General features: G+C 48.7%; 8 protein-coding genes across 8 annotated transcripts; 3 read left to right on the top strand and 5 right to left on the bottom strand.

Annotated features, from left to right (window-relative positions):
- Positions 1-1,064: 1,064 nt before the first annotated feature.
- ALT_6730 (DEAD/DEAH box helicase family protein) lies at positions 1,065-4,620 on the bottom strand (the record flags this gene model as incomplete). The annotated part of the gene is made up of 4 exons (XM_033561888.2): positions 1,065-1,384; positions 1,734-3,754; positions 3,807-4,165; positions 4,237-4,620. The coding sequence occupies 4 exons, from the start codon at positions 4,618-4,620 to the stop codon at positions 1,065-1,067; spliced, it is 3,084 nt and encodes a 1,027-aa protein (XP_033417779.2).
- A 1,249-nt stretch (positions 4,621-5,869) lies between these two features.
- On the top strand, positions 5,870-7,934 carry ALT_6729 (WD40 repeat domain-containing protein; the record flags this gene model as incomplete). The annotated part of the gene is made up of 3 exons (XM_089600122.1): positions 5,870-5,909; positions 5,963-7,625; positions 7,712-7,934. 3 exons carry the CDS (start codon positions 5,870-5,872, stop codon positions 7,932-7,934), a joined length of 1,926 nt encoding a protein of 641 aa, XP_089455584.1.
- A 451-nt stretch (positions 7,935-8,385) lies between these two features.
- Positions 8,386-9,450, bottom strand: ALT_6728 (glucose N-acetyltransferase 1; the record flags this gene model as incomplete). The annotated part of the gene is made up of 1 exon (XM_033561886.2): positions 8,386-9,450. One exon carries the CDS (start codon positions 9,448-9,450, stop codon positions 8,386-8,388), a length of 1,065 nt encoding a protein of 354 aa, XP_033417777.2.
- Positions 9,451-9,887: 437 nt separating this feature from the next.
- On the top strand, positions 9,888-10,631 carry ALT_6727 (PRP38 family protein; the record flags this gene model as incomplete). The annotated part of the gene is made up of 1 exon (XM_033561885.2): positions 9,888-10,631. The coding sequence occupies one exon, from the start codon at positions 9,888-9,890 to the stop codon at positions 10,629-10,631; it is 744 nt and encodes a 247-aa protein (XP_033417776.2).
- Positions 10,632-11,178: 547 nt separating this feature from the next.
- ALT_6726 (heme-dependent oxidative N-demethylase family protein) lies at positions 11,179-12,802 on the bottom strand (the record flags this gene model as incomplete). Its single annotated transcript, XM_033561884.2, has 3 exons — positions 11,179-11,659; positions 11,721-12,186; positions 12,274-12,802. The coding sequence occupies 3 exons, from the start codon at positions 12,800-12,802 to the stop codon at positions 11,179-11,181; spliced, it is 1,476 nt and encodes a 491-aa protein (XP_033417775.2).
- A 1,560-nt stretch (positions 12,803-14,362) lies between these two features.
- ALT_6725 (F-box domain and ankyrin repeat protein) lies at positions 14,363-15,943 on the top strand (the record flags this gene model as incomplete). Its single annotated transcript, XM_033561883.2, has 1 exon — positions 14,363-15,943. The coding sequence occupies one exon, from the start codon at positions 14,363-14,365 to the stop codon at positions 15,941-15,943; it is 1,581 nt and encodes a 526-aa protein (XP_033417774.2).
- A 938-nt stretch (positions 15,944-16,881) lies between these two features.
- ALT_6724 (WSC domain-containing protein) lies at positions 16,882-18,055 on the bottom strand (the record flags this gene model as incomplete). The annotated part of the gene is made up of 4 exons (XM_033561882.2): positions 16,882-16,899; positions 16,960-17,508; positions 17,606-17,883; positions 17,950-18,055. The coding sequence occupies 4 exons, from the start codon at positions 18,053-18,055 to the stop codon at positions 16,882-16,884; spliced, it is 951 nt and encodes a 316-aa protein (XP_033417773.2).
- A 5,797-nt stretch (positions 18,056-23,852) lies between these two features.
- On the bottom strand, positions 23,853-25,872 carry ALT_6723 (uncharacterized protein; the record flags this gene model as incomplete). Its single annotated transcript, XM_033561881.2, has 4 exons — positions 23,853-24,113; positions 24,205-24,796; positions 24,851-24,935; positions 24,990-25,872. 4 exons carry the CDS (start codon positions 25,870-25,872, stop codon positions 23,853-23,855), a joined length of 1,821 nt encoding a protein of 606 aa, XP_033417772.2.
- Between the last annotated feature and the right edge of the window lie 197 nt (positions 25,873-26,069).

Below are 26,069 nucleotides of genomic sequence, written 5' to 3'. Positions count from 1 at the left end.
GGCTGGGAGTCCGCAGCATGATTCTAGGAAGTACTAGCAATAGTGAACGAAGTGACACAAACACATCCATGCTTGAGGGAAAGTTCCGGAAACGCAACCGAGCTAGTGAGGATTAAGAAAGGGACAGGTGAGATTCTCGACTGTTCGATCCAGACCATATACTAGACCAGTTAGATAGATGGGGGGTGAATAATAATAGGTACCAGGCAAGGGTAAGGACCGTAATGTAGGTAGGTAAGTAAGTGGAGGCTGACGGACGATGGGGATCGCCTGGGCGTTGGATTTCAATTGGTGGGCTGAGATGCCAGGCATAAATTGAACTGAGAAAATGAAAGGGGCCACAAAAACATGGAAGGCAGTAAGTAGGTGGGCCTACGCAGTAGTAGTAAGTACCCAGCAAGTACTGGCTGGTATCTGAACCAGAACAACAAACAACAGTAAAACAGCACCATTCCCAAACTGACTGCAGGATGGCCAGCGGACGGGGGATATACCATATCAACTAGACACGGCGAATATCAGGAGTAAATCATTTGATCGGTTGACCCTCGGGTAGATAATATCGATTAGATACAGCACAGCTTCCAGTTCCATGATGAGTTCCTTTCCATAGAGTGGGTCAGAACCTTAAGGCTACCATGGATTCCATCTCCAAGGTTCAGGTTACCTGCAAGTATCGATTGCCTTTTACAGAAATTGAGCACCTGTGCAGCTGTTCTACCTTACTTATTATTGTTGTGGGTTGTGGGTAGGAATGGTGGTTACATCTCCTCAAAGGCAGCCCTAATGTATCTAAGACCAAGTGATGGTCCTTACTTTCTCTGCTCCTGAACCCTATAAGCCTTCTCACACAACAATCTGAGGGATCACAGACGCCTTGGCAGGGAAAAAGAACGCTCAATTCGATTTTCCATATGATATCGCTGGAACTACGCCTGGGCTGGATCTGCTCCATACTTCTTCCTCCTCTTCTACCCCTGCTGACTATCGTGCAACTCACCAGGATAGGTTCCCTCGAATACCTGTCACAAGCACTATCAACTTGTCCTGTTGACTTCGACAGATCAGTCGTCCAGAAGCGTCCCCTCTGGCACGGCCTTCGGTATCCCGGCCTTTTTAGCAGAGACTGCAGAGGCCTTCTTCTTTCCTTTCTTATGACGCGTTGAGCTGGAATTGCTGGTCAGAATAACATTCTGGTTTTCTCTCTGCATCGTGGCCAAGCTTCTGGGGTTTGCTTTTCTGAGCAAGAGAATGTCTTGCTGCTTAGCTCCCCATTGCGCAAATTCTTGGTAGCCTCTGATTGCCTGTTTCTTTAGTTCTTCCTCCGTCGAAACGTTCGGTCGATCGTCAATCGCAGCCCCTGCCACATTTGCCGGTTCCACTTCTGATAAGACTGATGAGCTCAACTCGCACTTGCAGAAACAGTCATGATTTTCTGAACAGGGTTTGTCGCAGACATGACCACAGAGCATTCGGAGGTTGCAACGCTGTTCGCACTGGACCAGATCATGGGGGAAGCTTGAAAGACACTGCGTCAGTGGGAGCTGCTCGGCGTGAGAACCGTCTGATGGCTCACCTGTGACATTGAAGGGCACACTTATGTCCACAATCCAGTGGCTCCTCGCAGGGTTGTCGGCACCCACCATTCGTTTTTATCCAGTCCGCAGGCTCTTCAAACACCCCGAGTCAGCATAAATTCTTGAGACCGTTATTGTATGAACAGAGAGACCAACCTTGGTTGAGAGTAGTGTTGCCGTGCTTCTGGCACGTCAAAGGTAGTTGGAATCCAATACTTCGGCAAGGGCGCTCGTTGGCCATGATGGTGATCACTTTCCGCCAAAGATCATCGGCAGAGTAAAGGAGCTGTGCATTCCCGAAGATATAAAGCCCGTTCCTTGCTCTGGATAGTGCTACGCAGACTCTGTTCGGCACCGACAAAAACCCGATGCCCTTTGCGTTTGAGCTTCTCACCAAGGAGAGAATGACAATGTCATTCTCTTCTCCCTGGTATGAATCGACTGTCACGACCTTGACATACTGACCCTGGAGGTACGAATGATTCCTCATAAGTTTCAATATTTTCTTCCTCTGGCCATTGTAGAACGTCAAAACGGTTATGTTGTCGACCGAAACGCCGTTGAGCACAAGGTAAACAAAGAATCCCACAATCATTTCCGCCTCCATCACGTTGTATTTGGACGCCAGGCTGTCACTGCTTTCCGGCCAGCTATGCGAGAAGAAGAAAGATCGGACGTCGGCCATTCCCGGTACTTTTGGACGCCGGAGGACGCTCTGATGATCTCGCAGTTCCTCGTAGATAGGTTCCAACAGGCGGCGAATTTCCGGCACCATACGCCTTTGGCGCCTCAAAGTAACGTACCCAATTCCGTTCTTCACAAGCCGTTCGAACATGGACACATCAAGATGGAAAGGCTCGCCTTCAAGGTCTTGCACTGCGCAATGACCCTTGAGCTGTTGGTGGTCGCCCACGAGTATCATGTGTTGGACCGAGTCAAGACAGGCAACGGCTATCGGGGCCTCAATGACTTCGGCTGCTTCTTCGATCAGGATGGTCTTTGGTTTCACACTGGAAATCAGGGCCCTATATTTGCTCAGGCCTGTCGCAGTCATACCAATGATCTTGGCCTTCCGGAGAATGAGGTGGTCTCGCTCCCACTTTCCTATCCGAAGATCTTCGCAATTCTTTGTGTAGGCAGCGACGAGCTTTCGGAATTGTTCCAAGAGCATCATCTTGAGCTGGCTCCGAAGCGCATCATAAACCGCACCACGTGCCTTGAGCGGGACCTTCCACATATCAGAGTGCCTCAGTTGGTCCAGACTGTCTGCCTCTGGAACATTGGAAGGAACCAATCCACACATCGCTTCGCGCAGAAAGATGAATTGTCCTCTAAGGTTTTCGTAGTCGTCCTCTTCAATCCCTTGCTCCGCCTCGAGTTCTTTGAGCTGTTCATATTCAAGGTCTACCTCGTTTTCGTCGAAGCCGAAGTTCTCGTTCATGTATGTTACCTGGAACTTGACCACTTGGTCTCCGAGCCATGCAATGAGAGGATCGCTATCTTCTTCAGCACCAGGACGGACCCAACCCTTAGCTCCCTTTGCAAGGGAATCGCATTGCTCTGCGCTCAGCAGCCCATGCTTCGCAAAGAGCTTCGAAGATAGAGGTGTTCCATCGTCTTCTTGACTGAAAGCCTCCAGCATTTCCACGATTGTTGTCACTAGAGTCTTGTATTTCCTCATTGACGGACCATACATGCCGCCCTGGACTGTGATCGCCGGCTCATTTTGCCTGATAGAAAACAGAGTGCGCTTCTTGATTTCGGGGTCGCTGCTTCTCCCTCCTAAGCGAATATAGTCCTTCTCGAAAACCGAAATGTGTCGCAGAAGTTGATCCAAGGCATGATTTGTTTGAGATGAAACTACGATAGGAGGATCATGAGGATGCATGTTAGACAACAGAATTTTCAACGCTATCACAGAAACATGTGTCTTCCCTGTGCCTGGGGGCCCTTGGATGATCGCTAATTTTTTGGTAAGAATCTGCTTCAGAGCTGCCCTCTGTGACTTGTCGAGATCACCTGTTGGCGATTCTGGCCAACCTTCCAAGAGGTTGATCTTTTTCTCTTCGTCGGTGCAGCCAATAACTGACTCGATGTCCACATTAGGGGACTCTTTGACATAATCCGGGGCATCAACATCGGGATTCAGGCCGCATATGTGATCTGCTAGAGGAAACCTGATGCGGGATCAGCTAGTTCTGAGTTACTTTCCCTGTTAGGTTCACTGACCTTTCGCGGTTTAGTCTCTGGAGGGCAGTCATGGTATGTCTCATAGCCTCATAGTAGCCTGTTCTCGCTTCTACCATAATCCATTCCTCATGAGGATCGAAATTGGCGTCCTCGGGCTGGGCAAAGAAGATATCAACCTCCGGAGGCTCTTGCTTGACTCCTTCCAGGGGTCTCGCAGCAACGACAGCAATGACACACTTGCTTCGGAAAGAGTCGCTTGCAGGAGACAGGGCAACAATTGATCCAGCGATCAACCGCTTAGAATATTCCCAAACGATCTTCTTCCCGGATCGGTTAGTGGAGAATCGGATTCGGAATGCAATGCCCGTTTGGGCGAATGTGATGCCAGTCATATAAACCTAAGCCAGATTCTGGTAAGCAGCTATTCGACTTTCCTAAGGATATGAAGCAAGAATGAAGACTGACTGACCTTCTCGTATATCGATACAGCTTGGGAGTCCGCCATATGGTGGTCGTTACGGACGTAAGCCACAGCATCTCGCAGTGGAGCAACAGCATCCTCTCGAAGGAGTTCATAGTGTGCCCTCAAGTAAGAGTCTTTCGAGCTCCAGGGACCATCTATCCTGTTAGGCATGAGCTCCACACACTCTTCGTCTGAAGATGACGGTAGAATCTCCTCAGGTGTTGGTATCTCGGGCTTCTGGAGCCAAGGGTCTTCCTCTCCATGATCCTGTTTGAGGCAATATTCTCTGATCGCTAGGTTGGCTTCGGAATTGGGACTGATGGACAGCTCCGTCAGAGTCTCGTGAAGTCCTCCCGAGGAGTATGTAACAGGTTCATCTTCCGAATCCATCTTGGCTATTGTCGTCTTGAGGCTTAAGGAGAAAAGTCCGTGCGGAACAGGAATAAGTTGGATGATGAGGTCGAAGTGTTGTAGACAAGAGGGAATTGCTATTCGGCGAGTTGAGGATCAGACAGTAGTGGATGACAGCTGCAAAATATAGCGAAGCTCTCGTACAATGGAACAGAGACGTGAAGGGGAAATCAAGTTTGTATTCACAGAGACAAGGAAAGAGTGACAGTCTTCATGGAACAACATTTCCGAGAAAGAAAGATAAGGGATGATTATACAAGGGAAACAATACTGAGATGCAAACGAAATCAAGCTGTCCTATCAGTCCGTCCGTGTCTTCATCATCCTCCTTTCGTCTTTTGTATGAGCAAACGTCTGTGCAATTCCAGACGCTAATCGGAACTCAATAGTTCAGCATATTCCCCAGGACTGTACTCCTCTCTTTTCAGGCCTTTCTGTATTTCCATAGCGGTTACCATCCCATATACGGCGAAGCTTCTCTATGCCGACACTGGTTAGAAACGTGCGGCTACGCTTGGATGCGACAGCTTTTGCATGCATAAAATATATTGAGATAAGTGGACTCAAAATAACCCTTCAAGTACAATGTGCTATCCCAGACTTATTTCGTCGGGTCCAGTCGCCTATACAAGTTGATGGTTCCATCTCGTTTGCAATCTGTTTGCCCCTTGCGATAGTTCACTACCCTGAAAGGCCCATATCAATTGCTCTCTCTTTCTCAATGGTTTAGACCATTTTTTCAAAGAAGTAACCAAATCTCATTGGAGATCAGTGGACGAGAAACTATTCTGAGATTTCTGGCGGTTCTGATATCCCATCATGGCGCTAACCCAAGATAGGCAGTTGTGGCCTTAGGCAGGAGGTGGGCAATTAACGTGACTGACATCTGGGGAACCCGATGGATATTGGCCCATTCTGTCGGAGAGAGGATTCATGGCTTCATTGGGCGCATGAATAAGAAGGCTCGTATCAAATCCTAAATATCCATACTGTGGCTACTGGATTTATTTCTCCAAAGCCCGGAGGAGTGGTTTCATGTCCGAATCGAGCCATGAGTCCATGATTCGCAGCAATTCCTCCGTCCAACCCCAGAGGCATCACTACGGCTTATTGCAAATCGCAACTATTCGGACTGTATAGCGATTGGCGCATTGAGAATAGACTTCAGCTCATAAATTCGGTGCTTGCGACACCGAATCTCGGGAGCAAGGGGTTTTGCGACGTCAAAATGACCTCAATTGGGGACGACGATGATCGAGATCTTGCGGGTGAGCCCTTCGCCCGTTATCCCACGATTCTTGAAAGAGTTACTGATGGCCAGGCGACATAGGCTCGCAAGATGGAAGCTCGGACGATGAAATGGAAGACGCTCTGAGAGACGCAGATGAGGCAGGGAATGATAATGATGCCGATGGAGATGCCGAGGCCGATCAAGATGCGGAAAGCCCGTCGAATACCAGCCACGCATCGGAAGGGCCTGGTATCGCATCTCAAGCGAACCCTGATATCCCAATGACCTCCCCTGACTCCACAAACATCACATCCGACTTGACCTCCGTCTTTCACCCTCCAGCTCGTCCGGAATGCCTAACAGCATCCACTTACGACATAGTACCGACCACGGCCGCACCTCATAGTACATCGATAAATGCAGTAACAGCGACAGCCGACATGCGATGGGTGTTTAGTGGAGGGTCTGATGGATACGTGCGAAAGTTCAATTGGGTCGATTCGATCAACAGCAAATTGATGCTGACCGTGGCGCAACGACATCCCTTCGTCGATAGCGTAATGAAGGCGGGCGTGTTGATGACATACTGGGAGTGCATGGATGGGAATGCAGTGTCACCGGTCTATTCCCTAGCTAGCCACAGCGAAGGCCTATGGCTATTATCGGGGTTGGAGTCGGGCAGTATCCGTCTGCAGTCAGTTCGTCATGATGAGGGGAAGGAGATCGCTCTCCTGCAACAGCATACTTCGGCCGTCTCGGTACTGCATCTGACCCCAGACGAGAAGTCATTGCTATCTGGTAGCTGGGACAAGCGAGTGTTCGACTGGGATTTGAATACTGGACAGACACGGCGTGTCTTTGGTGCCGGTGCCAGCGCCGGGCAGATCGCGGCGCTCGAAATTCGGCCAGAATCGTCTATTCCTGTCCCAAAAGACACATCAGAGCTGCCTCAGACGAATGGCACCTACTCATCAAACTACCATGCCAGCGGAACTGACAGCTTCAATTTCGTGGATACGTCGAACGATTTAGGTGAAGGTGGCGCTGCTGTAAACCCGCAGGCGGAGTCCCCAGCAGATTCACTCTTTGGCGGCGCCGATTCATTGTTCGGAGATGCAGATGGCGGGGGTGGTGAAGGTGCCGGTGCATCGGGAAATGCGTTTGGAATAGACGAGGATGATGAGTTTGGCAAAGCACTTGCCAACGGCATTCTTCCGGATGCCGATGCTGATGCAGATGCACATGGCGAGCCTGACGTGATGGATCAACAGAATGGGACTGCAGAGGGCAACGCAAGTGCAGACACTACCATGACGAACCCCAAAACCGAACCTCTGGAGACTGATCTTCCGAACATTTCTTCGCAGCCAGTGACGAATGGTCTACCACACGCGGAAGAATTAAAGCCACCTTCACAGGCCCAGGAGTCTGCTGCATCAGCACAGCAAGAGTCGAATGTAGTAACAGACCACACATTTCTTGCCGCATCCATCGACGGCACAATCAGAGTATGGGACAGACGGCAAGCAGACCCCGTTGCTCGGATCACACCCTACAACTCTCCACCATGGTGCATGAATGCATGCTGGTCTCCTGACGGGAATTATATCTATGCAGGGCGTCGAAATGGAACTGTGGAGGAATTCAGTCTCCATAAAGGTCTACGAGAGCCTGAGAGGACCTTCAAATTTCCCCAGGGCAGTGGACCGGTGACGGCGCTCAAGGCGATGCCCAATGGACGACATATTGTCTGGTGAGTAGTATTTCTATCTTTCCTCGTTAGCTACTACAGTATTTTGTTCTCCTGCGTCATAGCATCTGGCTGACCAATTGTTCCAGTGCGTCGCATGATATTCTTCGACTGTACGATTTGAAACACGAACAAGTCAGCCGCCATTCCACTGTACCTTTTCTCATCATCCCTGGGCACCGCACGGGGACTATATCACAACTATATATTGATCAGGCTTGTCGTTTTATGATCTCGACAAGTGGTAATAGAGGCTGGGAAGGCAATACCACCGAGGTTTTGCTAGGCTACGAGATCAACGTTCCTCGATAATTTTTTGCTCTTGCCATGCATGTATAATATATCCCGGCAGATTTCTGCCATATTGTTCGCTCCTGTTTGAGGTGGACAGACTTCGATGTTTCATTCTGTTTAGGCTATCCTAAGGGGCACCGGATCATGGCATTCATTGATCGCGTGTGACGACCTTTGTTCATGATAGCGCAACGAACGGCATTGGACATCTAGACCAGTGTCGTAGACTATAGTGCTTACTTATACTAAATCTTAAAATTTGGCAAACAATTCCCAGAATAAGAGATACGCGATATGGAATAATGAGATATTTCGTATTTGCATTCGTGTATATATATACAAGAAGGTAGAACACTCCTAATTTCCCAAAATGATGACGCCATAAACTATGAATATACCCAAACGCCTTCCAAGAACCAAAACAAGAGCACGTAAGATGGTCACAAGAACGATCATCAGAGAAATTTTGCTAATCATGATCATGAGTGATTTCATCAAAGTCGACGCCTTCGCAAACTTCGTGTTGCTGTGCTCTCCAGGCACCGAACAACGGATTCTGCGCCCACTGAACATGACCTTCCTTATCCTGCTCAAAGAAGACATACCCTGGCTCATCATCGGGTTCATTACCCTTGTCCTCAGGTGCGTGAACACCCCTGGGACTGGTAACCAGGCCCCCAAAGCCCGGGAGAGCCACATTAGGGATATGACCTCGCGCCTCGATTTGTCCGTTCTTCACGTTGTTGACCGTGATCAGATACACTGGCGGAAGAACGGCATCACGGTCCGCCCTAAGAGGCATGGGAATCCACGCTTCATTCTTGAAGGACTCGGGACGATTCTTGTCATATTTTAGGGGCAATGGCCGGGAGAGGAGCATCTCGTCTAACTTGCCAGTGTTGAGCAACAGACCCGGTGTTCGGACATACAGTACACTGTCGTACTGCATGAACTGGATCTGGCCTAGACGAAGAAGCTTGGTATCTGTCGGTTTGTAGCCTGCGGATGTGGCCGCCGTCATGTCGATGGGGAGAAGCCAGACGTTGTATTTGATGCTTGCGGCTCGGAGCAGAGAAAGAGCTGTTGTGACGGAGTGCGGGACCTCGTCTGATGACAGCAGATCCCATTCTCGGGGATACATGAATAATCGGTCATTGATTGCCGTGCCGTTTGTGGCGAGTTGTTTGAAGAAGAGGATTGCGGAGCAGATATCGGATGGATTGGGGGAAGACAGGAGTTGGAGGTATGCGTAGTTGCCTCCTGCTCCAGGTTGCGCATGATGAGCGACATGTTTTTGTTGCTTCTCAGGAATCAAATCGGACAGGAGATTTTGCTGCCGCTTTTCAAATGACGACGATGCTGATCTATGGCCAGTGACCGGGTCTGGAACTTCGGGAGGTCGAAGAGCACTCTGGATGCTTCTGACAGATTGCTGCTGAAGGACGTAGCCAGACAGAAAAAGGAGAAGAGTAAATAGGCAGACCACGCTGGTAGAGAGAATAACTGAGACTGTTGAGGAGGTCAGAAGCACCATGATTGTGTGTAACTTGAAGTGCGCATCAGTCAGTCGTGATCTAGTTTCCGTTTCGGGTAATATGTGTTGGTGTTCCTGAAATACACGAACGACTGCGACGCATGAATTGAGCAACACGCGACTATAAAACACCACTATACACAATTAAATTATATAGCATAAACATCAACATTGTCTTTGGATAAAAGGTCTGTTAATTTGAAGCCACCAAACCTGCTAATAGCAGACCTGAGACAGGTTGCATCACCAGCGCCTCCGCTTACCTTTGGGCTGGTTGTCGGTGCGACTATCGATAAGAGTCCGTCTTGGCACAGCCTCCGCGCCACAGCCAGTCAGCCACAGTTGATCTTCCTGCTTTTCATCCAACTTTCGTCTTTTCTTCGCGGACAACGTTTGAAGTCGCGTCCACAATCGGGATTTTCCCGATTCTTTTCAACATGTCGTCTCATCGTGCTGATGCGAGTACTCTCCTGGACAATCGGGGCTATTCAGGACCCCTAGTCCGCGGTGTCAACCCCTCCACACTGTTCGAGAAAGCCGTTCGTGACCGCATTACAGACTCATATTACTGGAAAGAACAGTGCTTCGGTTTGAACGCGGCAACACTTTGCGATCGCGCAGTCGAATTGACATCTATCGGTGGTACATATGGTGTCGCCGAGAAACCCACTCCGTTTCTCTGTCTTGCGTTCAAATTGCTGCAACTCAACCCCGAGCGTGAAATCATCTTGGAATATCTCAACTACACCGATCCAGGCAGTGACGAAGAGACAGAGGCCACGGCGGAGGAGCAGGCTCGGAATGGTGTGCTTGGACAACGGGGAGATTTCAAATACCTCCGCGCTCTGGCGGCGTTCTACGTGCGTTTGACATTTGACCCGGTCGACGTCTACAAGACACTGGAACCTCTCCTCCTCGACTACCGGAAGCTGAAGCGACGAGTACGCGACACATTTGTGCTTACCTATATGGATCAATTTGTCGACGATCTTCTGACGAAGGACCGTGTGTGCGGTACTAGTCTTTGGAAGTTACCGGCACGGCAACAGTTGGAGGATCTGGATTTGTTGGAAGAGCGTATCAGTCCATTGGCGGACGAACTGGAAGAACTGGATAAGGAAAGTGAGCAAGGCAGCCACGATAGCGAGTCACGGTCTAACGGGGCCGTTGAGGACGAGTGAGCGGTCACTGGGCCCCATAATCGGCATCTCGAAAATCCCTTGACACACTACAATCCTTGGCCGCCATTATCCCTCAATAAACGGACTGATGCGCAGCCCGTTGGGGATTCAGCTCCTGCGTATTCCCACCGTTGGGTGGCGCGAGCTAGACAGACCGGACGTCGTCTCGTCAGCAAGCGAACGAAGGCATCCTTGTTGCCAGGTGCCTATTGAAGCTATCCAGAGTCACAGTCGAAGCTAAAGGAACCACAGTCAATATCTATTATTGCTGGAACTTCCTTTGCAAAACAATGACCTCCAATCGAGTCCAGAACTCTATGACGAACCTCACCAAACCGCCACCGGGTGATGATGTTTGTGCAGAATGACGGATATTCTTGCTTCAGTATACCCTCGACTCTACATATCATGTAGGTTACGTTCTTGTTTGGCTGTAGGTATGTGTATAGCTAGGAGCAGCTGGTATCCATTGATAATAAAGATTATACAGAAGCATCAAGAACATCATTTGGACCACTTCAAACAAAGACCACTTCAAACAAACTGATCAAAAACCTTGCTGGCGATGCCATTTGTCCTCCCAGTTCCTGAACCAAGGGCTCTCGTCCAATGTAGCCACTTGCCAGTTTTTGTCTACGAGACCTTGCTCCTCCTGCTCCTTCGCCCATTCCTCAAGCTTCGGAAGCACGACATGCTCCACGTGCCATGTATTCTTATATCTCATGAGATTTTCTTTTCCTTCTTTGAGGACCTTGGCTATCAAGGCTGGTACGCATGGTTCATCACGGAATTCGGACACGGGCGTGAATAGTGCCTTGAAATTGAAGACGACAGCTGCCGACAGAGGCAGACGTCTCAGTGTCTGCCAGTCCACTCGCAGATTGCAATCGGCCAACTGCAGGCTGGGGTCTTGAGACAGACGAAGTTTCTCATGAGGATCCCCTGGGGGCATATACAGAGGCTGTCCGACCTCTAGACCCCAGGACCCTCTCTGGATTGGTTTGTCTGTTGGCATTTTGGTGAAGAACCTAGCGGAGAACTTGTCAGCGACCCCTTGGGCTTGCGACTCTCCTTATCCCTTGGACTTACCGGTCCATAGAGAATTGCATCTTTTCCTTATAGTCCGGAATCGCCCCGTGGATTTGATGGAGCTGAAGTCCTATTTTCAATCCAACGTTCCATCCCAGAGCAGAGCAAACCACTGCCGCGCGGAGGAAATAGAAGCCTGTCTCCTCGTCGCGCAGCATGATCGCAAAGTCTTCTGGTACATTGTCGAGAAGAATTTCCAAAGGATGTTTCGCTCTGATGTCTTGCTCGGTGTCGAGGATTCTGTTCTTTAATATCCTCTTGCCCTCTAGAGAGAAGTACTGAGGATACCGGGCGCACAGGAACTGCAAGACCATTTCCATCAATTCCTTGCAAGCTAATTCAGAGCCTGGAAGATAGCGGAGCACTGATGAACCGTGTTTGACGTATAATTCCTTGCGCTGCGCGATTCGAGCTTTGTATGTGCCTTCGAGCTCAATCCACCAGTCCGTTTCCATTTTTGTTAGTGCTATACGCAGGAGAAATGACTGTCAGCTCCTAATCTGCTTGTGAGGGTCTTCTAATGGACACTTCGGTGCTGGTCAGGCAGGCTTACACATTGTTTGATGGTAGGCCCACCGGAACGGACGGTATGGCCTCGGTAGGGCCTTGTCAATGACAAACTTATGGTATGGCTGGGGCAGAGGCACACCACTTAGGGCTGCATAGTCCGGGAAGTCTCCTAACTTTACGATCTCCTCGGTTGAGAACCCCGTCGGAGTATACCTTTCTTCTTGACACTTTCGGTAATCCATTGTCATTGGCAGAATAAATCGTCTGACTTCGGCTTCGTCAATCTCTTTCAACTGTGCCGAGTTCTCTGACAAGGCAGCGAGGGCCTGCCGACGCTGTGGTGGTAAAACATCGGCATAGTTTACTTGGGACAGGGAACCGATCACCGGCTTCTTGTCGGGTGATATGGATCTTGGAGGCGTTCCAGCAGTTGACGTCTTGCGGTTCCGAAGACTTATTCTCGGCCAGACTTTCCTGCGTCTGGATCCATCGAAGGTGAAGTAAAGTCCGACGAGCGCGGCCACAGCCAGACCGCACAACCACCAGTCACCGAGCATACCGAGTATCTGCATTCTCATGTGTCTCGTGAAGCGATATATAAATGAAAAAGGACATACAACATGTGGCTACGTCTGTTCGGCAGGGACGAAAGCTGCCTCAAGGCTCATGAAACGATTATATGTGCAAGGGGTTCTTCTGCGGTATAAGAAAAGCAATCAACGAGAAGTGAGATCGAGCAGGGCTCCTCTGTACCCCGTGTTTCCAAAGATATGCTCTATCGTGGCCTGCCTGAACTTACTACGTTTGGTGCGGAGAAGCAGATATCAGATAAGGGACGAAGCTGAGAGCAACATGATAAGACCATAGCATTGGTTAGAATAAACCTTCGGATCTGATTTCTTATATTGTACTGCAACACGTTAGCGTTGACCACTCAGATTTATGGTAGCAGTGGCAGGGAATGAACTGAGCTTTCAGCATGCCACTGCGCATGTCGTAGAACCATCCGGCTTCCTCGCATCCAGTGTCAGAAGGATGGTGCCAAACCAAGACAGCGAGTTTTCCTCTCATCTACTGTTATATCTCAAAAGATGCCAGCGATCGTCGAGATCTCATGGTGACTCTTCAGCTCTTCGATATCTATCATGATGTCACCGTTGTAAGGATAGAGTTACAGATACATCTCAAGATCCGAGGCGGGGAGCGGGGAAGGCCAGCGGATCGATGGATAACAGACTGTATTCGCTCGAAGCATCTTCTTGGATCAGTCGATCCGCATTTCCCAATCGGGCAAAACTGTCCCGGTAGGAATCATGTGCTTTGTTTGCATTCTTTCTGCCCTTTCATCTTCAGCATCATGATCAATCGCTTTTTCCCGACAATACTTTGCGAGCTATTGGCCTTTCCCTTGCCTGGACTTTCACATAGATACATTCATTTACAATAGAGACACATTGTCTCTTACAGCCCATGCCTTGATAAAGGAAGAAGGGCATTGATTGACTAACAATCAGTGAAGAGGGTTGGCTCTTTGTCACCTCTGTCATGCTGCGGCTACTTCCGAAGCCTTCGATACCCTTGAGAGATATCTCTTTCCCTTGGCTTGAGGCTTCATTCTCCTCTAGTCATGAAACATGTACAAGGCCATTGACAATCTCTTTGTTCAACGGACAAAGGCATGTCTCGAGAAAGATGAAAGGACAATCCCTTTCTTTCGGTCATTGCTCGAGTTTCATCCTCGACGTTGAAGTCGCCGTTGAGGAAAAGTTTTCGCCGTTGAGAATCTAGTTTTTGGGAAGGGCAGTCTTGCAACTTCCCTCGAAGAGTCTTTCATATGGGCCACCCATAGGGTGCATCAATGAACAATGTCTCTAAGGATCTTTGTCAAGTACCTCCAAATCCTCTGTTGGTCTCACAAGTTATTGTCTCATAGTCGTGCAGAAAAGCACAGAATATGTGAGGATGTCTTACTTGGAGAATATAAAGCAAGTGCAAGAGCTCACAGATGTGCTGTATCTTTTCCAACCAACTTACCACCCAACCCTTCAAGAATCATACAATCCTCTATACAATCCGTGCAGTTAACCACCTTTATTGACATCTTTCAAGTGGAAAGCGACTCCCTAAGCAGAATGCCACAGCTGGAGCAGTTGCCTATGGAACTCCTCCTGGCGATCTCTGACCACCTAGATCCTCTATCAGTGGCCAGTCTCGGCCAAACCTCCCGGAGACTCAACGGTACGTTGCAACGTCCCCTGGCCAGAGCTGCCAAGCAGCATGCCCTCGCTGATGAAGCTGAGTACAACCAGCGAATCAGATTTCACGAGGATGGAAAGGGTATTCTTACTCGCAAACGGACGCACAGGGTGCCTTCCCAGCCACTCGTCCAAGCCATCAAACGTCATCAACTGAACAAGGTAAGAAACTTTCTAGAAGCAGGTGTCAATCCGAATGCATATGACTTGGACGGATGCCGCATGCTTTCACTGGCAGTCCGCGCCAAGGACGAGCCAATCGTGAACCTTCTGCTCGAGCACGGTGCAGACCCTGCTTTGAACGACGTGTGCGCGCCATATACCTCGCCTGTACTTGACGCAACAAAAATGGGCGATGAGACAGTCAAAAAGCTGATCAGCATTGGAGCCGATTATACTCAGGTAAGGGTCATACACGCCCTCGCTGGTCGTTGCAGCCTGGATGTTATCAAACTTGCCATTGACAAAGGTGCAGACTTTAGACAAACCAGTATGGATGGCAGGACGTCGATCCATCACGCTGCGACAAATACTGACCACCCAGATGTCCTTGAATTCCTCGTTGGGAAGTACCCTGAGCTGCTTTCCTCCCAGTCGGCCAGGACATTTCTTTGGTCAGCCATCTATAACGGCAGCCTTCGACTCGTCAAAATTCTCATCATAGCAGGTGTTGACATCGCCGGCGACAGCACCGTCCACGCTACCCTTGCTAGTCGTTGCAGTTTAGACGTCGTCAAAGCCGCCATTGACAAAGGTGCAGACTTTCGTCAAATCAACCCAGATGGCAGAACGATGATTCACTATGCTGCGACAAATATCGACCACCCAGATGTCCTTGAATTTCTCATTGGGAAGTACCCTGAGCTGCTTTCCTCCCAGTCGACAAGAGGCAAGACAGCTCTGTGGTCAGCCCTCTACGAGGGCAGTGCCGAACTCGCCCATATTCTCATCACAGCTGGTATTGACATCAACGTTAGGGACCACGCCGGCAAAACCGCCCTCCATGCCGCCCTCGAATTCAGCCATCAGGCGGTTTACCAATCAATGGAATACGTCGGCCGAGAGATTGTGGAGAGAAGTCTATCAATCGCCAGCGCGCTGCTCGAGCATGGAATCCAGGTTGGTATCCCCGATCAATGGGGCCTCACGGAGCTCCACCATGCGGTGCGCCAGAACGACCACTACTGGTTGCGCAAGTGCATGCCGAGTGTCATCCGCCTGCTGCTCTCCAGGAGTACAGTCGACGTTAACGCGCTGGGTCCTGGTGGCTTGACTCCTCTGCATCTCGCGGCTAAAGCCGGCTGGCTGAAGGCCGTGAAGATTCTCGTCGAGCAGGGCAATGCGGACGTCACCGAGACGGATAATAATGGTAAGGCGCCTGCGCATCTTGCGGAGGGATCGCCCGCTGTCTTGAAATATCTCGTGCGGAAGGCAGCTAACAGATCCTCTCTCATTTAGTTTGTGATGAGCATAGAATTGTCCGAGTCAAACAAGTCAGTCGATGGAAGGTATATACTATTCAGTGCCCATCCTTGCCAGACGGTGCTTGCTGATCTCTGGTGTCTGGGACAGGGAATGGTTGGGCCTTGGCTTCTGGGTTCTTTGGACGGCGTTGGTTCGGTTTAGTCTGATCTGCCTCATTTTTTGCTTTTGTTTGAACAGACAGAACTGCTACCTACAAGCTTTTGGGAGATCTTTGCTGCAATGATATATATCATATAACACTGAATAAGCGTGCCTAAACCCATTGCAAGAGTAATACAGTAGACCTATTACATATCAGCCTCTCCCTGAGAACTTGTAGTCTCAATTACTTTGTATTCATCTAGCTCACAATTCTATTTGGACAAGAAAGTGAAGGAAATTCGTGAGATCTGACGAATGAAAAATGCACTCAAACAATAGCCGAGCAGAGGAGGGTTCCCCGGGGGATTAGAGATGACACTAGCATCAAGATTGGCAGTCTGAAACCCATTATGTACTCCCACCATTAACACAGCTGCCATGCAGTTTCTGATGTACAAAACTACACAATGTTCAATGGTAACAAAACAAAGCGAAGCTCAAAAGAGAACGTAGGCTGGAAATGAGGATCGTATCTCATTGAGAAATGAAAATATACCCCAATCAAGATGACTTGGCTATCGTTCATGTACTCGCGGATGCTCCACTGGTGTTCGGATTCGCAGCCATGGCCGAGTTGTATGCCCGGGAGCTTCCAGTCATTAAGACCGAAGGAAGGCCGATGCTTCAAATGCAAAGAAGAAAAGAAGGATTATGTGACAATTGGGTATCATAAGACCGCTGATATCGCAGAGTCGCACAAGTTGAACTCACAAGACAAGGAGATTCCAAGATGCAGAAAGCAAAGAAATTCGTGTGCACAGATCCCGTGTTTAATCGGGGTTGGTCAGCTATGAAAGATATATCAGTACCAAACTCGTCAAGGCGTGCACGACTGGGAAAATACTAACCCGCAGCACCGGACGCGAGTAGTCTTCATTATCCTGGAGCGACACGTCGCTATCCCGGCGCCCGTTCCCATAAAGTACAGTGTCCGTTTTCAAGCGGTTATCAGTGAAAGTTGGCATACGTTGGGGTGTTATCGTCGATCCGGCGGATAATGTGTGACTATGCCCATCAGAGAACATGCCCTTCACGAAACTCATCTGAGAGCCCTTGCTTTGTCTTCCGTCGAGCAGAACGTTCGAAACGCTCGGATCGGGGCTCTGGGCTCGCGAGCGACGTTTGGACGCGAGGACGAAGAAGATGATCGCGACGATTGCCGCTAAGCCACCGACAGCGCCAACAACAGCGCCGGCAATAGTCCCACCCGAAACTCCAGAGCCTCCATTTCGTGAATCTGACGAGGTTGGGGTCGCTGTCGCAGTTGGTTTCGTATCCGAGACTGTTATAGTCTTTACAATACCAGCAACAGTCTGAACCGAAACAGTATTTTGAGTAGTTGTAGGTGCTGTGGTAGTTGTTTTAGAGTCGGTGGTCTCTGTTTTGGATTTGTCGGACTAGAGTGACGTTAGCAATCAGAGTTCAAGGGCTCCTTGGGGCGGTTGCCAGTCAATGAGTCGCGTGGGGACGAAGTTCGATGCAAAGGCTACTGACCGTGGACTTTGTCGAGTCTGTTGAGGATGGAGCAGCTGCTGTGCCCGAAGGATTATGTACAGACATCTGAATATAAGCATACAGGCCCTTCGAGGCATCTCCACAGCTGTCTGTCGGATATCCCGGACATCCTACGGCACAATCGGAGATGTCGGTGTTCGTAGCTTTGTTGGGTGCTATGTTCGAGCACCAGCATTCTTTACCCTGGAGGATTGCGAAGGCATAATCAGCATTGCAGGTGCCCGTGCAGAGACCATTCGACTGGTAAATGCTGATGTCTATAAGGAGAAAAAGATCAGATATCACTTGGTGGCAGAGAGAGGTAGGTGGTCAGGGCTACCTACTGGCAGAGAACGAGGAACCGGTGTTCACGGAAGAGCAGTAGGTGATATCGGAAGCAACTGGCGATGCAAGTAAAGCAAACAGCAGAAGACTCAAGTCGAAAACCATGGCGAAATTTTGGATTGGCAAATGCAGACTAGGAGATATAGTATTCCACCCCCTGCTTTTGTGTCCTGTTCGCGTACACCCCTAATTCGGCAGGCTTCTGAAACTGTGCAATCCCTTTAACGAACCCACCCTTGCTTATGCTGGACGTGCACCTGGGCTTGTCTCCAAGGGATCCTGTAGTTGATAGTCGGCAGGTGGAATAGAATAATCGTTAGATCGACGAAGCTTTTACGGTAAGCTATATGACGCTAAGAGCATCTGCTCCCTGGGTGAATAATGTCGAAATAAGTCCGACACCTCAGGGAGTGCAATAGTCGACTATTCAACGACCGTCCCCAGTCCCGTAGATATAGGGATAACCTCTGGAACCTAATAGTAGTTTAATCGTGCGAGTCCAGCATGAGCCAGGGTTTTGATGGCACCTAAAGGAAAGGAAAAGTGCAAGATCAGTCAGGGAGCCACTTACCAGATTAATTTGAATTGAAGCTGGAGAGCCTTTATGCAGAAGAATTCAGCTTGAACTTAAACCTGCTTTTTCGTGTGTCGGGCCTCAGAACGAGGCATTTGGCAGAACCGGAGAAGCCGATGAGAAGCTCCTTGGCATGGAGCCAGAGAGTGAATGTCGAGCGACCGATAGGTGAGCGACTGGAAAGGTGGGAGGAGCTAGAACGAGAGACAGGCAGAGAAGAAGCGAGTGGAAATCCCCGGATGTCAAACGAAACAGGATATCAGAAATGAAAGGAGATGGATGAGGCAGAAGAAGGATGTGGTTTGACAGCGGGAGAGTCGAACAGGACTGAACAATGATAAGGTTGCGAGTTGGTCGGGTGAATTAATTTACGTCCTGCAGTGGAAACTGGGAACTTAGGAAGCAAGTATTTAGTAGGTACTTTGTAGACCAGGATCTTGTCCACTAGGTAGTCTCCAAACTTAAAAATAACGATAAGAATAATAATAATAATAATAGATAATCAATACATAGTGGTACGATAGTATAAAGTTCGACCATTGAGATGTTAATATACCTTACCATGCTTTGTAAATAACAGGGAATGCTCTAGGTACATTACCTAGGTAGGTACCTATAGCTACTCTGTAAACAAAAACAATGACTTAAATTGTGACAGGATAAGTGGATCCATACGGGTTCCACAAAAAGCACTTAAAGCAATCCCAGGAAGACAGAAATACTTGCGAAACTTTGGTCACTTGCTACAGTAATTTGCTATTTCGGCCCAATCCTGAAGCTCAGATAGAAAGAAACAAGAGTGCATAGCAGACAAGCTGATCACCTTGCAATTCGAACTCCGTACTGGAGAATGACATTGAGGCCACATTCATGGATATCCATGAGAGGAATTGACAAACCTAGTGCCTACCAAATCCTACCCGCATGGCAGTGGAGCTCTGCTGGCCAGACTGGGAGTCCGCGACAGCCTTTTTCTTATGAGAAGGGGTTGTGGATTTTGTCTCCTAAAGAAATAAGTACGACATGACGTGTCTGATTATTATGAAGATTTTTGTAGATGCTCCGAAACGGGTATGTTTAGCCTTCATGATGCGGTAATGTCTGCTGGTACTGGCAATGAGATACAGATTGCCGTTTAAGTTTCCTGTCATAATAAGGTTGTTTTGAGTCTGAGATAGGACGCTGTTAGCATCAAGCACTTTCTATCAATCTAAGTGCTTGTCTAATTAATACTTCTCGTCCATTAAGTAATTTTAAAAGCACATCAGATCAAAAGATCAGTCAGTGCGTTTGTTTCGAACTTCAGCAACATCAGACGATCTGTAGATAATGCATCCCAGCAAAAACTGTGTTGGTATATCCCGTCTCCAAGGTAGATGGTACCTTGCTCTGGGTAAAAACCATAGGAGCAATGGGCCTCGCATTGCTGCCGTACCCGTTTATATGATGGTCAATGCTTGCTACACATGCTGTTGCATGAGGTCTATCTACCTACCTACTAATGAGAATCTGGGGGGGAGGAAGGGGGGCAGATGAATGTCAAGTTGAAACCGGTTAGATCTTAACTAGGCAAATTCGAAGCTTAGGTACATTGAAAGTATAATCTTCCTGACATGCTTGGACGCAGCCATGTCACTATCTGACTACTCCGTACTTTGAAAGAACTCATAAATATCGATTTTCTTATAGACTGCATAGTCGTATGGCGCAGTGGACAATTGACAGACATACCTTATCCATCGGCCGCGTCATTTCATTCACAAGCCACGAGTTTGAAAAACCGGGCATACGTAAGGTGCTCCGTCCGGGTACGAGCTCTGAACGAATAATTTTACTCGGCATTCTGCAATGTAGACTGAAAATTATGAAAAGCATTTTCACTATTCACACTGCTTTTTACGTACATATATTCTAATTACAAAACTTACCTTACAGATGGTACTGGAAAATGGGATCTACCGTGTCATCCTGTTGATTTCCAAGCAACTCAGCGTCCAAGAAAAGAGCACGGACTCCGATGCGAAAACTCTCATTGGATTTTGTGGGACCAAGAGTCTGCGGATGGTACTGATTCCAAATCGTTACATACCGTTTGATATACCTGGGCTCCCTTCCTAAGGTAAATACTAGGGATGTCCGATCTCAATCAAGCAGATGAGGCCTGAGAATGGAAGCAGATCCACTATCTGAATGTGAACTTGAAAAATGAATGGATACCCAAGTCTGAATCATCACTTCCCAGCCACGCACAACAACATCAGGAAAAGGTGTCCAGAAAAGTGGAGCGCCATCTTGGCAACAGGGTTGCCGGATTCTGGAAACAAATGGATGGTCTAGAATTTTAATTCTGTACTTAGAACATATGACAGTAGTACTCTCGGCTCTCATGCTTTGTCCTGCATCTGGCTTTTATGATCAAGCATCTTTAAGGTACGTGGTATATGGTTGGCTATGTCGCCCTACCAAGGTACCTCTCCGATTCATCCCGTGCTAGTACCCAAGGGTAGCCACTGAGGAAATCCATGGATGTTTTAAATGATATATATTTATCCTAGGCCAGATCGACTATGGTCCATACCTATATATCTTCCATTCAAAATTTGATCCGAGCGGTTGAGGTACAGGAACGTAAATCTGCTATACTTTTGGCGCATGAGGGCTACATCCACGAGATCATCATGATGACAGAAACACTCGTGTAGCATGAAAGTTTGGACAACTCAAAAGCGACCCGGCGATCCTTGGATCTAGAACTCTAAAAGCATGCAATTGCTGTTCACAGTGTCATGCTTCCGTGGAAATACAACAGCAACCTACCTGCAACTCTGTCAATGTCATTCCGGGTGTGTTCGTGATATGCCTACTATTCGAACAATGTCGCTGTTCCTCAGGGACTCGTCAACTCAGTATGGGAAATTCTAGGAAGACACTTTCCACGGTCTTTTCTTTCGATTACTTCCCCAGGGAGCATCTCTCATCATCCCATCCCACCTAGACACTCGGAAACGGTTGTGCGAACTTGCTCAAACAATTCCCATTCAGGCGTCACCTTCGTTGTATAATCGCTACCTACTCTCAGCTCAAGTGCTATGCTTGTGACCAAACAGCACCATTTACCACGAATCACCCTAAGGTAGAAAAGGTCGAAATAGACTAAAGATGTACAAAGTATAAAATATGCGTTTCATACTTTCCGGCATCCTGCAGACGAAGGATCTCACACTTATGCGAAGCGAGAGTTGCATCGCTGCAGCCTGCAGCACTTACAATCAATTTCTACTTCTGACCATTTCAGCGCCACAAAGGCAAGTGATGACAACTCTAAGGTAGTCTCCAATGGTGTATCTAGTCGATTGATAAGGAAGCGAACCCCGCCTTTTGAATTTCTCTTTGAGTCCCTGGTCTTCGGTTAGTCGTCCGCAGTCTTCCTTAGTTTGAGCTTGTCGAGACTGATAGGCAGTCAGGGGAGCAAGGAACGTCTACTCTGTAGGTACCACTTAGGATTGTCACCCTGATTGAGTAGGTAGATAACGACAATAACGACAATGACTTACCTGACTTAAGTCAAAGTCTACTCTCAGGAATACTGCGGAGAAGGCATTTGCCAACTTGACCATCACCAGCGGAAAGACTTCTGAGCTTGTTCAACGCATCTGGTCCGGCTTTGTGTTTGACGAGGCATATCTCTTTGTACACCACTTGAAGTTGACGATCATGTGGCTTTTGTCAGTATACAGAACTGTTGAGAAGCTTCTCTGTATACCTTACCAACAACAGGACCTGTAATGTTACTTTCGAATTAAGTACACAAACATTGAAACTGGTAATTTTCACCACTCCCACTAGCTTTCAAATAACCAGTCGATCCTCCATCCTTCATTTCTTTTGATTGTGGCTGAAGGAATGAAAAGTGGTGCCCCTCGATTCGCCGATTGGCCAATGCCGATCCCTTACTCCATAGAGTCCAGGCACTATCTAGACCTTTTTCAGTACCCGCTACATATATTCACAGAAGAGCTCTCAGCTCATCTATTACCTTGAAGAAGACAGGTAAACTGGCAGAAATAGAGTGTTTCATTCTCTTATATCTTTTTCAGTTTCAACCTAGGAGGTTATACAGACGTTCTAACGGGAGTCAAACTAAACTCCATCAAACGCAGAACAACAAGCCGAAGCGAACGGAATGAGCCAGAACTTAAATAGCAGCTGTTGTTGACAGTGAAACTTGACACTTGACCACTAGTCTACCTTAATGCCTTGGTGCCAGTGCAGCCATTCCCGTTGCGCCGATATATTTCCATTGTGGAAACTCAATCCTTGACTTCTGTGGCGTCCTCCCCCTCGCTCCTTTTATGTCATGGTAATTTTGATGTCGCGTTTGGTCCTAAATTTGGAATTGTTATGGAGTACTAGAATTATACATCGAAGTTGTGGGCTATGAGTAAGCTATTCCGTCCAGAAGCGAAGTGGTTGGCTGTCGTAATGAATCTATAAATTGTAAGGTACGGAGTAGATGGATTTCATCCCTTTTCGCTGCAGGCCTTAGACAACAGGCACCAAACATCGGTTGCGTGACTTATCACCACCTCTGGCTAATCGAGGTACTTGAACTACGGAGTACCTGATATATGAATGAGGTCCCTATGGAGGATTCTTTCTCTTTTGCCACACTCATTGCTGTACTCCTGTAAGTCTAGCTATCAAATTGCTAATGCATAGTACAAAATACGCATGTCATGTTTGGTTACATGCGTCGAGGAGGATCATTTACCATACATGAAAGGAAGTACCTGAGGTACCTACGGAGTATGGATCCTGCCCTGCTAATACGGTATCCACAAATTCTGAGACAGCTGATCGGTCATTCGGTGCCTTTGGCTGCATGTTTGGAACATATCGAATGGCACTAGCGGTACTCCATAGATCCACGTCATCTGCCATATAAATAAATTCATGAAGGGCGTGGGATGGTCAGCTGTGGATAAGGTAGTTGATTGAGTATATCCATCAATTCCTCGAATATCATTTGACAGGTACTCTTGGTACAAGCTGGGCATGTCTTCAGCTTCCTACTGCTGCTTCAGAGGCCTGCATTCGCTGACCCGACAAACCAACATTCGTCTGCTAATGGTCATAAGAGCACCTGGTGGATGATAGAGCGACAAACTTAGAGAGGTAGCTGACAAACACGAAGAGAAAAAAAGAAACTGGGTATCTGTCGTCGGTAGCTATTTCAGGCTCAGAATCATAAGAGGGTTGAGAACGTCGGCCGACCGTTTGACCAAGCCACACTCCGATCAGTCTCAACGGTGGACCGAACCTGCTCCGTCACCATCTGTCCAACGGAGCTGGACCTGGTCTCCATCGTCCTTCTTCGATAATGAGCTCCCGCTCTTTCTTCAGTCTCCGCTCATCCCGAGGTCGGAGACGCGGAGACGGCGGCCTCCCCGGTAACACGGGAGCGGGTGCGACCGGTTCAGGTGCGAATGGAATACGCATGGAGGCTCGCTCCCTGCTAATCGCCTGAATTCGCTGGCGCCGTGCACGGCGGATGTCCTCCGATAGTGCGACAAGGGCTGATATATCGTCCTATGATTGTGGAGACCTGTCAGCTGGGCCGGAGGCAGCGACAAAATTTGCAAGGGGAAGAGTGGGCTTCGACAAGAAGGCCTAGACTCACATATCCAAGATACGAGAATATGTAATAGAACGATTCAGTTTCCTCGTATTCATAGCCAGCCCGCTCAATGGCCTCCCTGACCACAAGGTCCTTGGTGATTTCTGTCCAGAGACGATCTCGCTTGTCCTTTACGCCAATGTATCGCCGTCCGATTCGACCATCTTTGCGGTCGATGTTCTCGTCAGACAGTCTTCCGTGGCCCTTGATGGATCGGGATCGCTGTGTGGATACACGCCGCTCCCGTCGCATCTCCTGCTCTGCACTGCCATGGCTTCCTGAGTCAACCCGGACTATCGCTTTATCTTCAACCGTGACTGTGGGTGTGCTCCGCCGCTGAGGCCCTCCCGCATCGCGCCGGGTGTACTGTTCCTCCTCGAAGACCTGGACCTCTTCATCACTTTCGTGGCGTTGAGGTTGACGTTCCATAATCAAAACGTCCTCTTTTCGGTTTGAGGTCTTGAATTTTGCGTGAGAGATGTCAATTTCGTCCTCGCTCTTGTTGCCAGATTCTGAAGATGAAAGTATGGATGGAGGTGAAGTATCATTGCGTCGTTCTATAATGATCTTCTCTTTTCTTGGGCGTCCTCGTGTACTATACACAAGTAAGCATGTGATTCGAACTTCAATGGAACGATTGTCGGCTTACCGGTGACGAATCTCCAACTCCTCGAAGCTACTGGGAGAAGAAGGCTCTGGACTGGGTGCAAGTGGTGCACGAGGCAATTCATAACCTGCGACAGATGGGAAATAAGCATCTGACATGAGCGCGAAATGTCACAACTCACCATCTCTCATGTGTTCACGAGATGTAACATGAGACTTCCGAACCTGCGAAAGCTCTCTCGAACTTGGCGACTCCGGGGACGTCGAAATTCCTCTTTCTCGCATGGTAATCTTTTCCTTTTCCTTGAACCTACCCCTTCGACCCCTCCGCTCATCTCTTCGGATAATGATATCCTCTTCAACCTCTTCGTCTCCATCCAGCTGCCGAGGCCGGTGGGATCGTAAGCGTGCTGCTGGTGTACGTTCTCTAACATCACTGTGGAGCATGGTATGCTCCAGCCTGGCGTCAGATCCACGGCGATAGAGCTCATCTCGCTCAATCTCAAGTTCCGCGTGTTTCATCCGCGAGTTTTTCTTCTCTTTCTTGTTGCGACGTAAGCGTACAAATTCCTCCTCGTCATCCAAGTTAGGTCGCGGTATCGACGGCCTTTCTCTCTGCAGCTCAACTTCTCCCTCGCCATATTCGGCCCCTGCATACCTCCGTCTTTCCAATACCTCCTGGAAGTAAATATCCTCCTCCTTAGCGGTCCTCCTATTCCGAGGTCGCTCACGACGCTCGTGCCTGTCCCGCTCGTAGTCCCTCAATGTCTCGCGAGGAAGCATGTCCATCTCATTTTCCTCCCGCTCCCGCATCACAGCCAGGGGGCCAGGGTTCCGCGGTGGATCAAAGCTCTCGCGAATAAAGTCTGGCTTTGACCGTTCTCGTATGTGTAGGCGTTCCAGATCTTCCACGGGAAGCGGGGTGGTCATTCGACGTCCGTATTGCAATTCATCGTCTTCGGCGAAGCGCTCGCGTCGAGACCTCCGCGGACGTCGATATGTATCGCTTTCTTCCTCGTAGAGGTCCTCCTCGTAGTACTCATGGTTTCGTGCTCGTCGGGACATATCCGAAATCTGAGAGATGCAAGACTGCCCACTGAAGTGAGATAGAATTTGAGCGATGGAAATAGGGCGGTTTTATTGAGTCGTGCTTTTCTACGCATCAAAATCATTGGTGAGGGGCACTGTACGAGGGGTAATATTGACGGGTCCGGACGACCGCTGGCAGATATCGAACAAAGTTGCTCAATGAGGAATTTCAG

This window comes from Aspergillus lentulus (assembly GCF_001445615.1).
Source record: "Aspergillus lentulus DNA, contig: Alt12, strain: IFM 54703, whole genome shotgun sequence".
Classification (NCBI taxonomy): Eukaryota; Fungi; Ascomycota; class Eurotiomycetes; order Eurotiales; family Aspergillaceae; genus Aspergillus; species Aspergillus lentulus.
Note: the sequence above shows the minus strand (reverse complement) of the source record. Positions and strands in the feature narration are given on the sequence as shown.